Source organism: Grampus griseus, assembly GCF_964374135.1.
Source record: "Grampus griseus genome assembly, chromosome: 10".
NCBI lineage: Eukaryota > Metazoa > Chordata > Mammalia > Artiodactyla > Delphinidae > Grampus > Grampus griseus.
Window position 1 is genome coordinate 4945501 of NC_139004.1, and position 15264 is coordinate 4960764.

Here is a 15264-nt window from a genome sequence, read left to right on the forward strand (position 1 = left end):
GCTCACGGGCCCAGCCGCTCCGCGGCACGTGGGATCTTCCCGGACCGGGGCACGAACCCGTGTCCCCTGCATCGGCAGGCGGACTCTCAACCACTGCGCCACCAGGGAAGCCCCCGTTTGCTTAATTTTGATCTGTGCAGTTCTGCGACTCATTCTCCACCATCTGTGCTCCCCATCTCCTGCCCCCCAGTACTTCCTACACACGTGTCTCCTCCACACCCCAGGAGAGGACCCCAAAGCGTGGACTCCAAGTCTGCAATCGATTCTTGTGGAAGCGGAAGGCCCCGGAGGACTCAGGTCACTTCTGAGCTCGAGCTCCTGTCAGTGGATCAGTGGGATCCAGCCTCTCCCACAGGACTGGGATGTTTGGGATTTCAGGAGCCTGGTGGCTTCCTTCCAGTTGCCTGCTTGGAGAACCACAGGGTGTAGAACATGGACCCCCATCCCTTTTCTCAGCAGGGGCCGTGCGTGGACGCAGACTCCGTGCAGTGAACTTGTTAGTCTGGGGTGGGAGTCCAGTCCTTCTCCTGCCAGAGGTGAAAGTGGCAGCAGAGAGCACCTTCTTCCTGCCTAGAAACAGGCAGAAATGGGAAGCCGCGCACTGGAGGGGCAGAGGTGACTCAGAAGACCATCGTTAGAAGTCCGAGAATGTGACAGGGAGTGCGTCTGTTCTCTCAAGCCCCGCGCTAGGAGTTGTTGTCTAACAGAAACTGAACAGAGTTTAGAATCTGGATTCGCTTTGCTCTCCCACCGTGGTCTTGGGGGCTGTGCAGTGGGACTGACCCTCACAGGGTTGTTGTTACAGGGATCGAGTAAGATGATGCACTTTAGCTTGTGGCAGACAGTGTTCAGAAAGTGTTAGCCGCTCTCATCATTAGTCTTCATTCTAGTCTTTCAGTGCGAGTGTTGCAGAGGTAGAGTTTGGAACAGAGAGCCTTCGACTGGTGGCAATCCGGGAGGCTTCATGTGAACAGTGGCCCCTGAGGGATGGGATCAGGGGAGGGGTGCAGGTGTATGTTCTGGGGGAAGAAACTGAACAGAGAGTGTGAGGGCCGGTGGGAGAGAAGGCCAGAGGAAAACTGAGGCCAGAGCACGGAGCACTGTGAACGTGGGTCAGCAAGTCCTCCATCCAGAGGGGGCATGTTGTGGAGGCAGAGCCCAGAAGACCACCCGGGGGCCACACACACGGCCGTGGGACCCCGGGTTGCTGCCCTCCACGCACCTCCCAGCTCTGCTGTCTTGCACGTGGCCGGTGCCGAGGGGTGCATCCGCGCTCCCCCTGCGGGTAGGATCCAGGGCTGGCTGGAGCAGCTCACGGTGCCCCGCTGTACCGCTCGAAAGCTCTACGTGACACTCCAAGGCTCCCTTTGAGCAAAGCCTGTGCCAGCGAGGGGGAGGGGGCCGTGCATGGGTTGCCGCCCTACCCAAGGCATAGACTGAACTCTCAGCCAAGAAACACATCAACTTCCTGGAACTCAGAGCCGTAGTCACAGCTGTCAGCCTTCAGAGCACACGCGAGGCCGTCCTGGTTAGAGGAGACGGTTTTGCCCCGAGCTTTGCAGGCATGGCCATGGTGCGCACTAGCCGGCTTGGGTTTCATCCCCAGCCTAGCCAGGACTTCCTGCATCAGTCAGCCCATCCTAAGAGAGATGTCCTTGCTGCTTGTTAAGCCCCCGAGTAGCCCAGACCATTTTAGTATCTGAACTCCTCTAAACTCACACTGTTAGCCGGTCCGGTCCTGGGTTGGCCCAAACCGGCTGTTTCAATCAGGGGATCAACCATCCCAAGTATTTGTGGACATCTGTGTAGGCTCCGCACCGCCTCTGTCCTGGTTCGGTGTTGTAAAGGTCCCCACCGTCTGGTTTGTGGGCTTCTCCTGTCATCCTAGGCATCCCAGCTTTTTCCTGGGGGCCTTGGGACAGATTTTAGATTTCACTTCAAGAACCCTGCGGGTTTTCACAAGCTGGGAAGCTTTGTTTCTAGACCATCTTCCCTTTTATCTTTCATCTCTTCTTTGCTATCTCATTGACCTGGAGACAGGATCCTTAATCTTTTCTTTCTGGCTTCGCATAACATTGTCCCTTATCTCCTCTGGGGCTGGGGCTGGCCTGCCCTCCCCATCATCCTCACAGAGGGACCTCTGCCCTCTTCAGGCCATCCTGCTTCCATCAGATCTGGGCAAAGCCTGTGTGGGAATGCAAATCCAGAAATGCAGCAGCCTCCCTCAGGAGCCCGGGACCCACCCCTCCAGCTTCCTGGAGGTTCTGTCTCCAGGGTACAGCCTCTCCTCATGGGTCCTTTTCTCTTCTCTTCTCTTCTCTTCTCTTCTCTTCTCTTTTTTCTTTTTTTGAGGTGGTGGTGATAGAGCTAAGGGGTATCTTGAACTTTCTTCCAAGAACCGTCCTGTACTTTTCCACTCTTGGAGTTGTGTGAATCCCTCAGGCCTGGTGGAACCCAAAACAAACAGGGTAGTGACTCTCGTTACTCAGCTTAATCGAAAGACATTCTTGATATTCAGGTCATTTACATCCAAGATCAGAGGATGGAAGTTTCAGGGTCAAGTCTGTCAGGTTGGCCCTCTCCTCTCCTTGCTTCCCCTTGTGGATTGAGGAAGTTACTTGGTGGACTTTTTAAAGTATCTTTTTTAAGTGAGGGGAGGGAGTGGGTCCATATTTCAATGAGAATCTTAGTTATATTCTGGAAATTTTTAATTCCAGAGACTTGTCTCTCTGTGGTTTTTTTTTTTTTTTTTTTTTTTTTTTTGCGTTATGTGGGCCTCTCACTGTTGTGGCCTCTCCCGTTGTGGAGCACAGGCTCCGGACGCACAGGCTCAGCGGCCATGGCTCACGGGCCCAGCCGCTCTGCGGCATGTGGCATCTTCCCGGACCGGGGCACGAACCCGTGTCCCCTGCATCGGCAGGCGGACTCTCAACCACCGCGCCACCAGGGAAGCCCAACATAGGGAAACTTTGCTTGCTTTTTTTTTTTCAAACAGTATATAATTTCACCTCACGCATCTTTAAATTTAGATGGGTGGGGATGATCTGAAAGGATGTTTTCTTTGTGCGTTTCTGAAACCTCATGGGAATTTTAGTAAAATGGTCTTGATTCACAGTTTCAAGGAAGGTGGGTTATATATCAAGTAAAACCGGGATTCTTATCCTACTTATCCCGGATGAGTTTCTGGGGCCCCTGACCCCCTTGATACTGAAGGAAAATGTTGGGTGTAGTATGTCCTTTTATCTGTGGGAGGGTCCATAATTTTCATCAGATCCTCAAGGAGGGTCTTGCCCACAAGAAACAGCGGGAATTGCTGGGGTAGTAATAAGGGTTCCTCCAAGTTAAAGGCGGGGGGTGGTGGTGGTGTCTCTGGCCTTTCTGGGGCTGTCCCTGTGAGTTATTCCTTGCTTCTTGATACTTTATTCAAAATCCAAAGAACTTTTCAGAAGAGAAAGACACAAAGAAAAGGCAGGAGAACTGAAGCAGTGAGGTGTGAAGAGAGAGAAGCTGTTGTGGTGTCAGAAATCACTGAGGAGCTGTTTCTGATAGGAAGGGCTGGTGGAGCTTTCTCACCCCCAGCAGACCCGTTCGGGAGGAGCTTGCCCGCCTTAGGTGCTCAGCAACTGTGTGGACAAAGTAAGATTCAGGATGATAAGTGGGCGTGTGACGTATTGGGCAGCTTTTCTGCAGACACTCCAAAAGGGACAAGTTTTTGTCCGTGTGGCAGTCACTTTACTTCTTTACTCTCTCCAGTTTTGCACTCTTTGGAGACTGTTTCAGAGACAGAATGGGCTGGAGGTGTAGTTCTGAATTTTTTAATTTAATTTTATTTTTTTATATAGCAGGTTCTTATTAGTTATCTATTTTATGCATTTTTTTTTTTTTTTTTTTGCGGTATTTGGGCCTCTCACTGTTGTGGCCTCTCCTGTTGCGGTGCACAGGCTCTGGATGCGCAGGCTCAACGGCCATGGCTCACGGGTCTAGCTGCTCCGCGGCGTGTGGGATCTTCCCAGACCGGGGCACGAACCTGTGTCCCCTGCATCGGCAGGCGGACTCTCAACCACTGTGCCACCAGGGAAGCCCCTATTTTATGCATATTAGTGTATATATGTCAATCACAATCTCCCAACTCATCCCACCGCCACCACCCCTCCCCCCCGCCACTTTGCCCACCTTGGTGTCCATACGTTTGTTCCCTACATCTGTGTCTCTATTTCTGCCCTGCAAACCAGTTCATCTGTACCATTTTTCTAGGTTCCACATATATGCGTTAATATACGATATTTGTTTTTCTCTTTCTGACTTACTTCACTCTGTATGACAGACTCCAGGTCCATCCACCTCACTACAAATAACTCAATTTCGTTTCTTTTTATGACTGAGTAATATTCTATTGTATATATGTGCCACATCTTCTTTATCCATTCATCTGTTGATGGACACTTAGGTTGCTTCCACGTCCTGGCTATTGTAAATAGAGCTGCAGTGAACATTGTGGTACATGACTCTTTTTTTTTTTTTTTTTTTTTTTTTTTTGGTACACGGGCCTCTCACTGTTGTGGCCTCTCCCGTTGCGGAGCACAGGCTCAGCGGCCATGGCTCACAGGCCCAGCCGCTCTGCAGCATGTGGGATCTTCCCGGACCAGGGGCACAAACCTGCGTCCCCTGCATCGGCAGGCAGACTCTCAACCACTGTGCCACCAGGGAAGCCCTACATGACTCTTTTTTGAATTAAGGTTTTCTCAGGGTATATGCCAGGTAGTGGGATTGCTGGGTTGTGTGGTAGTTCTATTTTAGTTTTTTAAGGAACCTCCATACTGTTCTCCATAGTGGCTGTATCAATTTACATTCCCACCAACAGTGCAAGAGGGTTCCCTTTTCTCCACACCCTCTCCAGCATTTGTTGTTTGTAGATTTTCTTATGATGCCCATTCTCATTGGTGTGAGGTGATACCTCATTGTAGTTTTGATTTGCATTTCTCTAATAATTAGTGATGTTGAGCAGTGCTTTTCATGTGCTTCTTGGCCATCTGTATGTCTTCTTTGGAGAAATGTCTGTTTAGGTCTTCTGCCCATTTTTTGATTGGGTTGTTTGTTTAATATTAGCTGCATGAGCTGTTTATATATTTTGGAGATTAATCCTTTGTCCGTTGATTTGTTTGCAGATATTCTGTCCCATTCTGAGGGTTGTCTTTTCGTCGTTGTGTTTGTAGTTTCTTTTGCTTTGCAAAAGCTTTTAAGTTTCATTAGGTCCCATTTGTTTATTTTTGTTTTTATTTTCATTACTCTGGGAGGGGGATCAAAAAAGATCTTGCTGTTATTTATGTCAAAGAGTGTTCTTCCTATGTTTTCCTCTAAGAGTTTTATAGTATCCAGTCTTACATTTAGGTCTCTAATCCATTTTGAGTTTATTTTTTTGTGTGGTGTTAGGGAGTGTTATAATTTCATTCTTTTACATGTAGCTGTCCAGTTTTTCCCAGCACCACTTGTTGAAGAGACTGTCTTTTTTCCATTGTATATCCTTGCCTCCATTGTCATAGGTTAGTTGACCATAGGTCCGTGGGTTTATCTCTGGGCTTTCTAGCCTGTTCCATTGATCTATATTTCTGTTTTTGTGCCAGTATCATAATGGCTTGATTACTGTAGCTTTGTAGTATAGTCTGAAGTCAGGGAGTCTGATTCCTCCAGCTCCATTTTTTTCCCCTCACGACTGCTTTGGCTCTTCGGGATCTTTTTTTTTTTTTTTTTTTGCGGTATGCGGGCCTCTCACTGTTGTGGCCTCTGTCGTTGCGGAGCACAGGCTCCGGATGCGCAGGCTCAGCGGCCATGGCTCACGGGCCTAGCTGCTCTGCGGCATGTGGGATCTTCCCGGACCGGGACACGAACCCGTGTCCCCTGCATCGGCAGGCGGACTCTCAACCACTGCGCCACCAGCGAAGCCCTCTTCGGGGTCTTTTGTGTTTCCATACAAAGTTTAAGAGTTTTTGTTCTGGTTCTGTAAAAAATGCCAGTGGTAGTTTGATAGGGATTGCATTGAATCTGTAGATTGCTTTGGGTAGTATAGTCACCTTCACAATATTGATTCTTCCAGTCCAAGAACATGGTATATCTCTCCATCTGTTTGTGTCATCTTTGATTTTTTTCATCGGTGTCTTATAGTTTTCTGAGTACAGGTCTTTTACCTCCTTAGGTAGGTTTATTCCTAGGTATTTTATTCTTTTTGTTGCAATGGTGAATTGGATTCTTTCCTTAATTTCTCTTTCTAATCTTCCGTTGTTAGTGTATAGGAATGCAGGAGATTTCTTAGCATTAATTTTGTATCCTGCAATTTCACCAAATTCATTGATTAGCTCCGGTAGTTTTCTGGTGGAATCTTTAGGATTCTCTATGTATAGTATCATGTCATCTGCAAACAGTGACAGTTTTACTTCTTTTCCAATTTGGATTCCTTTTATTTCTTTTTCTTCTCTGATTGCTGTGGCTAGGAATTCCAAAACTATGTTGAATAATAGTGGTGAGAGTGGACATCCTTGTCTTCTTCCTGATGTTAGAGGAAATGTTTTCAGTTTTTCACCATTGAGAATGATGTTTGCTGTGGGTTTGTCATATATGGCCTGTATTATGTTGAGGTAGGTTCCCTCTGTGCCCACTTTTTGGAGAGTTTTTATCATAAATGGGTGTTGAATTTTTTTTTTTTTTTACATCTTTATTGGAGTATAATTGCTTTACAATGGTGTGTTAGTTTCTGCTTTATAACTAAGTGAATCAGTTATACATGGGTGTTGAATTTTGTCAAAAGCTTTTCTGCATCTATTGAGATGATCATACGGTTTTTCTTCTTCAGTTTGTTAATCTAGTGTATCACATTGATTGATTTGCATATATTGAAGAATCCTTGCATCCCTGGGATAAACCCCACTTGATCATGGTGTATGATCCTTTTAATGTGTTGTTGGATTCTGTTTGCTAGTGTTTTGTTGAGGATTTTTGCATCTATATTCATCAGTGATATTGGTCTGTAATTTTCTTTTTTTGTAGTATCTTTGTCTCGTTTTTGTATCAGGGTAATGCTGGCCTTACAGAATGAGTTTGGGAGTATTCCTTCCTCCACAATTTTTTGGAAGAGTTTGGGAAGCATGGGTCTTAGCTCTTCTTTAAATGTTTGAGAGAATTCACCTGTGAAGCCATCTGGTCCTGGAGTTTTGTTTGTTGGAAGATTTTTTAAATATAAATTTATTTATTTTATTGATTTATTTTTGGCTGCATTGGGTCTTTGTTGCTGCACGCGGGCTTTCTCTAGTTGTGGTGAGCAGGGGCTACTCTTCATTGGGGTGCGTGGCCTTCTCATTGCGGTGGCTTCTCTTGTTGCAGAGCACAGGCTCTAGGCACGCAGGCTTCAGTAGTTGTGGCTCGCAGGCTCTAGAGCGCAGGCTCAGTAGTTGTGGCGCACAGGCTTAGTTGCTCTGCGGCATGTGGGATCTTCCCAGATCAGGGCTCAAACCCGTGTCCCCTGCCTTGGCAGGCAGATTCTTAACCACTGGGCCACCAGGAAAGCCCTGTTGGAAGATTTTTAATCACAGTTTCAATTTCACTACTTGTGATTGGTCTGTTCATATTTTCTGTTTCTCCCTGGTTCAGCCTTGGAAGGTTATGCCTTTCTAAGAACTTGTCCGTTTCTTCCAGGCTGTCCGTTTTGTTGGCACAGAGCTGCTTGTAGTAGCCTCTTAGGATGCTTTGTATTTCTGCGGTGTCCGTTGTAACTTCTCCTTTTTCATTTCTAATTTTATTGATTTGCATCCTGTCCCTCTTTTTCTTGTTGAGTTTGGCTAAAGGTTTATCAATTTTGTTTATCTTCTAGGTTTTTGTTAAACATTTCTTGCATCTTCTCTGGACGTGTAGTTCTGGGAAATGCTGTGTTCTAGGTCTCTCTGAGTTTGCAGAGGGCCAGACACAGCTTTCTCCCAGGTCGGGAGTTTGAGGCCCCTGGCACCCCAGAGCAGACTTTCTCAAACTCTCAAAGGGCATGTGTAATTTGAGGAGTTTTCTGTATCTTCCCTACAGAAAGGAAAAGATACACCTTTGGTCCTATTTGAGCTGTTGTGGACATTTTCCCCACCACTCAGGAAGAGGCATAATAGTCACTGCTTTACTTAAGGGGCTGTTTAGTTCCATATGTTTTACTTTCAACTCTCTTCTTTTCTCCTTCTGTTTCTGATAGCACTTAGTGTTGTCTTTTCTTCTCTTCCTTTTAAAATGGCGGTCCATCAGCACCTGCTGTCAGCATGCCATTCAGATGCTCAAAGCTTCGCTTGAAGCCGTTGGTCTCGGCCATTTGCAACGTGACGGCGCCCTCGATGTTGCTGGGGCATGTGCTTTGGGGGTTCCTTCCGTCCACGCCACACTCGATTCCAGTTGCTCTTGCTCGGGTGTAGCTGACCTGGTTGCTGGAAGCTTGCTTATAAGTGCAGGCAGGGGATGGGGAATGCTCTTGTCCTTAATTTGTGACTCCCAGTGGTACAAGTGGAGAAAATGATACAGAGACAGGATCCTGTCTGGTCTGGACTCCCTCTTAATGTCATCTTTTCTTGTGTTTGTAGGTTGCTCCAATCTGTTCCAGAGGTGGTGGCTTTGAGGTGTGACCCTGCCCACGCTTGGGCCCAGCCAGCGCCAGCTCCTCAGTAAGGAGAGCCAGCTTGATAAGACGAAGATAAACAGGTCAGTTAAACTTTATTGACACTCCTTGAGTCACAGTAACTTTGAACGTTGTCTTCCCTCCCCTCCCCATGTCCCCGCTGAGCGGTCCACCCTCTGCTTGGGGTCCTCCTGAGGTTTTGCTACAAAACCGAGGTGAAGCTCTCACTGTGAACTGCTAGTTATTCCGCACCTAAGAGCCGGGGGTGTGGGATGAGAAGTCCCAGAAGGCGTGCCGAGGACCTGGCTCACAGGAAGCAACGCTGCGGGCACCCCCGTTCCCTGCTTCTTCCTTCCCACCCGCAGATTTGAACTCTTTGTGTTCAGAACTGGAACACAAGGCCAGTCCACTTGGCCATGTCAACAGAGATGACGATTTCCTTTCATGTCTGTGATTTGGGGGCCTCATCTGGGTTCCCACTCCTCTCTGGTTGCAGCTGGAGGAGATTGTACTAGAATGGGGCCAGTGATTTTTATTTTGTTTATTATGGTTATTATTATTATTTTTTAATTTGCAGTGATGGAGCTGATGTGTAGGATGGTATCAGGGAGCAGAGGAGAGAATGAAAATATACGGACTATAAGTATTTATAAAGAAAGTGTGCTTTGTAAATGGACCTTAAACTGTTAAACCTATCTTTCACCCCCTGAGATTGAGTATCAGAAGGTTTAGGTTGGTCAGTTTGGATTACTGCTCTAGTGTGGTCCACGGTCGGGCGTGGGGTAGGTAGAATGGACTAATTCTGGCTGCTGGCTTCTGGTTAAGTTAGTGCATAAATGCACCTTAATGTTAAGGTGGATTTGTGTTTTCTGACCGGGAACAATGGGCTGCATTGTTTTACAACCAGGTCCCTGCCCTTCTTCCTGCTCCATCCTCCCTAAAGGAGAGCTCACGCATAACACACAAGCGCAAACTGGAGGAAAATCTTCGAACAGGTCTGAGAGGCTGGTTTGGGTTTTGCTTCTGAAACAGCTTTTCAGGGACGAGTCCAGTGACTGTTCTTCTTGTCAGACAGTGTAACTGGGAGTTTCATTTTGTTAATTGCTCTTTCTGATCAAAGATGAGAAGAGTCTGTATTTTAAAAAAAATATTACTGTTTACTTACATTTAAACAAGGAAAAGGAAGTGAATGTAGGTGATCTTGGTGTCCTCAGTGGGTAGTGTCACACTTCACACTTTATCCCAAAGGGGAAATAAATTTAGCAAATGTCTTCCTGTCCAGACAAAATGGGAAATAGCAAGTTTGCATGACTTTTCTCCTTTTCCAGTTGGGATATAAGCCCCTGCAACTTTCAGCCCTTAGGTTGGTTAACTGTTGTGACTATTGCTGGGTTTTCTATATTTAGGACATTTAGGTAGTTTGCAAGAATGTATCTTTGATGTTATAATGATTGTGACAAAAATTCTTACTGGCACTTTGGCTCTTTTTGATGAATATATTTTTTGTTAATTTTCATATTGACTATTTCCCTTTTTTCCATTTTCTTTCCCTACTCAGTGAAAGAATTAGAATATGTTTTCTATAACTTATAATTTTATATTTATCTAAAAGGTGTCTTCTCTAATCAATTCCTGGTCTGAAAAACTCTACCACACTTTTCTTCTCTAAGTATAGTAATAGGACAAAAGCAAGATCATCTAAACTCCCACTATAAATTGGTGGAAAGGTTAACTTTATTTTTACTGACATAATGTAATTACAATAAAGATTTCTAGTCATTTATTTTATAATTTGATGTACATTAAAACTATGGGGGATATATATTTAAAAGAATGAGATGTTTTTGGTATAGAAGGTGTCCCCTTACTTGAATCAAGGAACTAATCATATACTGATCGATGACAGCAATTCTGGGGAACTGATGATACTTTTGTTAGAAATCCTTTAAGAAAGAAAATGAGGTATGTGTATACTTCCGTATGTGTGTACTCGTGTTGAATGTTTCTTCCTAGAGAGGAATCTCCCAAATAAACTTTCAAAGACAGTCAAAATTGGAAGTTTTAAAGTACAATTTTTAATAAGTTTAAATGGTCTTCCATATATGGAGGAAACTTCATGGAAAGACAACAGCTTTGGGGTTTGTTGTTTTCTTGTTTGTTTTAATTTTGGACCAAGGTTTCCTCTTTATTTTTTTTTAATTTAATGTGTATTTTTATTTATTTATTTTTAATTTATTATTTATTTGGTTGTACCAGGTCTTAGTTGCGGCAGGCGGCTTGCCGGCTCAAGGTTTCCTCTTTTTTTTTTTTTTTTTTTGCGGTACGCGGGGGCCTCTAACTGCTGTGGCCTCTCCCGTTGCGGAGCACAGGCTCCGGACACGCAGGCTCAGCGGCCATGGCTCACGGGCCCAGCCGCTCCGCGGCATGTGGGATCCTCCCGGACCGGGGCACAAACCCGTGTCCCCTGCATCGGCAGGCGGACTCTCAACCACTGCACCACCAGGGAAGCCCCAAGATTTCCTCTTTTAATGGGAAACATGTGAGGGGTGAGGCTGGATCAGTGGTCTTAAGTTGTATGTTTAGTAGTTAGTCCTCTGACTTACCATTTGGAAAAGTATTAGAGTCATATCTTCAAAATGTCTACTAAAAGGAAGGCACATTTTGTCTTTTGACAAGGAAAGTACTGTTCCTGAGCTTCTCTTTGGCTCTTGGGTAAGGTTTTAGCTCGGGACTTCTCAGCTGATGGCAGCATCACTTAATAAAGTTATGTCCCCAGGCTTTCCTGCTCTGCTGCTGGACACGTTTGCAGCTGCTCTGGGTGTTACCGTTTGTCACATCCTAGGTCACTTCTCCTAGAGGTGGAGGAGGAACCACAAGACATCACATTCTTTCTGGTGTTGTTCCTAAATATTCACTTCGCTCCTGAGATAATTAGCTTGATCTCTGAGACAGCTGTGGACTTGAAAAATTTAATGCACACTGGAGCATAACAGGATGTGTGGCTAGAGAATATCTTCCCAGATAAAATAAGGGAAACAGTTGACCTGGAGACTTACTTCTGGCCGTACCTGTAGCCATAGTACTTCTATGGAAGAAGCATAACTAGAAAAGGCCTGGAGAAGTAAAGTTTGATGTGTACATGGGCTGTAGTTTTCCCTTTAGTCAACCTATTTTTATTACCAAGTTTCTTTAAGGTCTGACCTAGTCCCTCCTAGACTCTGAGCCTTTAGAGGTTTTAGCCTTCAGACTCTGACTCCTTTACTGCCTTATCTTTGGTCAATTTTAGGGGGAGGCGGGAGATGGTCAAGTGGGAGTCTTGAGAGTCCTTGTGGGAGACAGGAGTAGAGTATGAGAGAAAGTTTGCTGTATGGATATAAATATGAGCTTCAGAAAATAAAATACCACAGAATCGTTTTGGCTGTTGGGAGTGAGGGTGACAGCACTGTAGGGCACATCAGTTAAGGGTGAAAAACAACCACAGAACGTGGTTTTGGAAGAAAAAGAAGAGTTAGCCGCCTCCTCTTACACTGTTCCCTGTAGTCTTGAGAATATAGTGGTCTGAGATTAGAGTAAACAAATGGTTTCTGTTTTTTCTTCACTGAACCTTTTTGCCTTTGCTTCCCTTCCAGTGTCAGCGAGTGATACCAGAGAAGAAAAGAAAAGAAGTGAACCCAACCTCATTTCCTCCTCCACGTGGGCGATTGCTACAGCAGGGGAAGGTCTCACAGTATATCAGTTGGGGCAGAAAATGGAGGTGATTGGCAGTGGGGGCTGGGTTTTCTTCTGTCCATTTTCTGGGGTACAGCTATATTATGTACTTACATGTTTTAAGAAACAGTCTTTTTTATGTTGATATGAAATTTGGTTATAGTGTTGGGTGATAGCGTTGGCTTCTCAGTTGTCTTAACAGTTCGGGCTCCCCATTAAAATCACGGTATTGTAGCCTGGAGTTTAAGTGAAAGCTGAGGTTTCTCATCCTTAGTTGTTAGGTCTAGAACATGCACATAGCAGTAAGTGAGTTAGGCTTTTAGGTGGGTGCTGGCCAGATGGCAGCTCCTCGGCTTCCTAATTGTTGTAGCCTTTCCCACTCTCCCTATTGAAAGCTTAGGAAAGGCAGAAAGACCTGCCTTGGGCAGCTTCGTCGGTGGCACATGCTCAGAAAGGAAGCAAGGTTATCGGTTTGGTATGACAGCACTTGGTTTAGATGAAAGCTTAAGTCATAGGAGTCATATGAGTGTCAGCTTGAATTGAAGAAGGGGTTTTAACCCGACTGCAGTGGTGGCAGCCATGGCCACTGCCACCTGGTTGTGACAGAAGCCTAAACTTCCCATTGATCACATCAGCAATTTCTGATTTTCAGTTCTGTGGCCGAGGCTTCCTAGAAGCTTAAACCTTTGTCCCAATGATGTCAAGTTCGCCCGTTGGCTTGGAAGGTTCAGATTTGTCTTCCATCAACACCATGATGTCAGCGGTAATGAGCGTAGGGAAGGTTGCCGAGAATGGTGGGAGCCCCCAGAGCATCAGGTCCCCCACGAAGCCTCCGGGACCAAATCGTATTGGCCGAAGGAACCAGGTAAGCGTTAGTGTGCCCGGCTGTGGCATCCATGAGAGTGTTGGGAGAAGGATGTCCCCTTGAGCCCCAGCTTCCTAAGCCAGAAACTCAGATGTGGTCAGAACTGAATGGATATACCCAGAGGCCATAATCCTTTTTCAAGAGCTAACTTCTCATAGCTTATGTCAGTTTCCCTTTGTAGAGAAAATTTTCCACGCTGTGGTGTCAGTATTGGTGAAAGCGCCCTTATTCTCTGCCGTGTGATTTGATTTGAATGCAAGCTTTCTCCACGGGACAGGCGAGGCAGAGAACTCGGCTTATTCCTCTCCTGTGGCATGATTTGTTTCCTCGTTCAAGCAGCTGGTTAATTGGGTTTCTGATGCCACCTCCTTGATTTTTTTTTTAAGTGTCTCCAGATTAGGTAGTGATGAGTCCTGGCTGTGCTGGAGCTGCTCTTCAGCTTCCATCCTTGACAAAGCACACAATGGGGCTCCCGAGAATTCCACTCAAGATGCCATTTATTCCTCTTGAATTTTCAGAGATCAGGAGGGGTGGAGAAGAGGACATAGGAGGGCAGGGATGTTATGAAAGGCCATGTCTCCTCCCTTGGGAAATAAGATGAGTCTTTTAATTAATGTACAAACGGGGCACTTGAGAAGGTGTTGCTGTCCTGCAGCAGCATGCTCGACGGTGCGTGAAGCTCAAGGACTGAGGTGAGCCATTCCCCTTTCCACTCCGCGTCCACGTGATGTGAACGTTCCATGTTTGACTTCACTGATTTAATGGGGTCCCGCCAAACCCTCGGGAGAAGGCAGTCTTCTGAGTTTGTCCAGGGACTGGGGGTGGACAGGAAGGTAAGCCTGTTGGGCTTTTGTGAGTTAATTTTCTTTTTTTATTAACAATCCCGCAGTGACTGTCCTTATACAGAATTGTCTGAGCATAGTGTGATGGTCTTCTATAAATTTGTAGACGTACAACATGAATTACAGCTTTTGATACGATGTGCCCTCCAGGAAAAGCTGTCCCTGCCTAAAATCCCTCCAGCAGCACAGGAGTGTCTGTTTCTCCACCTCTTTCTCAAGGCTGAAGACTTGGCAGAGTTAAATGATGCTTTAGGGTTGGGGCATTGATACTTTTTCTCTCTTTTTTCCCTTGTCTCCACGTGCCTCTCTTCCTATGGGTACCTGAGAAAATTCTCAGCCTGTTTGACTGTGGCCTGAGCCGAGAAGGAGTGCTAGCTCTGGGAAGAAAAGGTTTATTTCCACTCTCATGTGACTGTCCATCCATCCATCTATCTGTCCATCCCTCCATCCATGCCCCTATTTCACAATATACACCCCCCTCCTCCTTCCAACCAGGTACTGCGCCAGGTGCCGAGCTCTTCCTTAGAGTCCAGCATCGCCCCAACACAGGCAGACCTGGCCCAAGTCCAGGCTCTGGTCCCTTCCCAGTGATTCAGACAGTAGGTAGAGCCGTAGAGGGGGCCCACGGCACCTCCATCCCTGCATGGTAAGTGGAGTTGACTCCACAGGGGTGCCTGGGCCATTTTCCACCCACTTCCTGTGTCCTCTGGGGTTCCTTAGGGCACTGGCTGAGTTTTTGAAAGGAGGTCTGGGCTAGAGGTAGGATGGGAAAGACAGTGCATTAAAAAAAACAAGCGCAGTGCGGGAGAGAGAGTGCAGAGTGCGTTGTCCTTACCTGGGATGGACAGGAGGGCTGAGAAGGGAGCCCTGGGGAGAAGCCCAGCAGCTAGCAGAGTTCCAGGGCAGATTAACCACAGCCGGAAGCCAACAAGGGTGCCAGATAGTTTCATTATGGAATGGTTAGTTATCACATTAGCTGCTAATTTTGTCTGTCAGCTCAGGAAGTGTGCTCCTTCCACCAGCACGGCCACAGCCACTGGATTCAGCACTCTCCAGTAGGTCCTCTTCCAGCATCACGATGCTCCCTTCTCTGTTTGATTTGTCTTTAAAAATTAAATCTGAGTCTGGAGACTTCCTTCTCCCAGACCATCGTGGATGTCCTGGACCTGTGGATGTCCTGGACCTGTGCTATGGTCTGCAGCGTGCCGCTGCCCGCC

At 46.4% G+C, this 15264-nt stretch overlaps 1 protein-coding gene across 7 annotated transcripts in view; it reads left to right on the plus strand.

The window, feature by feature from the left end:
* RREB1 (ras responsive element binding protein 1) overlaps window positions 1-15264 on the plus strand; it is a 177633-nt gene that overhangs the window by 98416 nt on the left and 63953 nt on the right. For 5 of the 7 annotated variants that reach the window (XM_082664127.1, XM_082664132.1, XM_082664128.1 and 2 more), the window contains exons 2-4: window positions 8598-8715; window positions 12262-12386; window positions 12993-13205. In XM_082664127.1, the coding sequence (XP_082520253.1) occupies window positions 13035-13205 (171 nt within the window). In that variant the 5' untranslated portion in view covers window positions 8598-8715; window positions 12262-12386; window positions 12993-13034. Of the gene's footprint in view, window positions 1-8597; window positions 8716-9605; window positions 9628-12261; window positions 12387-12992; window positions 13206-15264 lie in introns of those variants that run through there. The other 2 variants (XM_082664131.1, XM_082664133.1) reach the window with 2 other exon arrangements.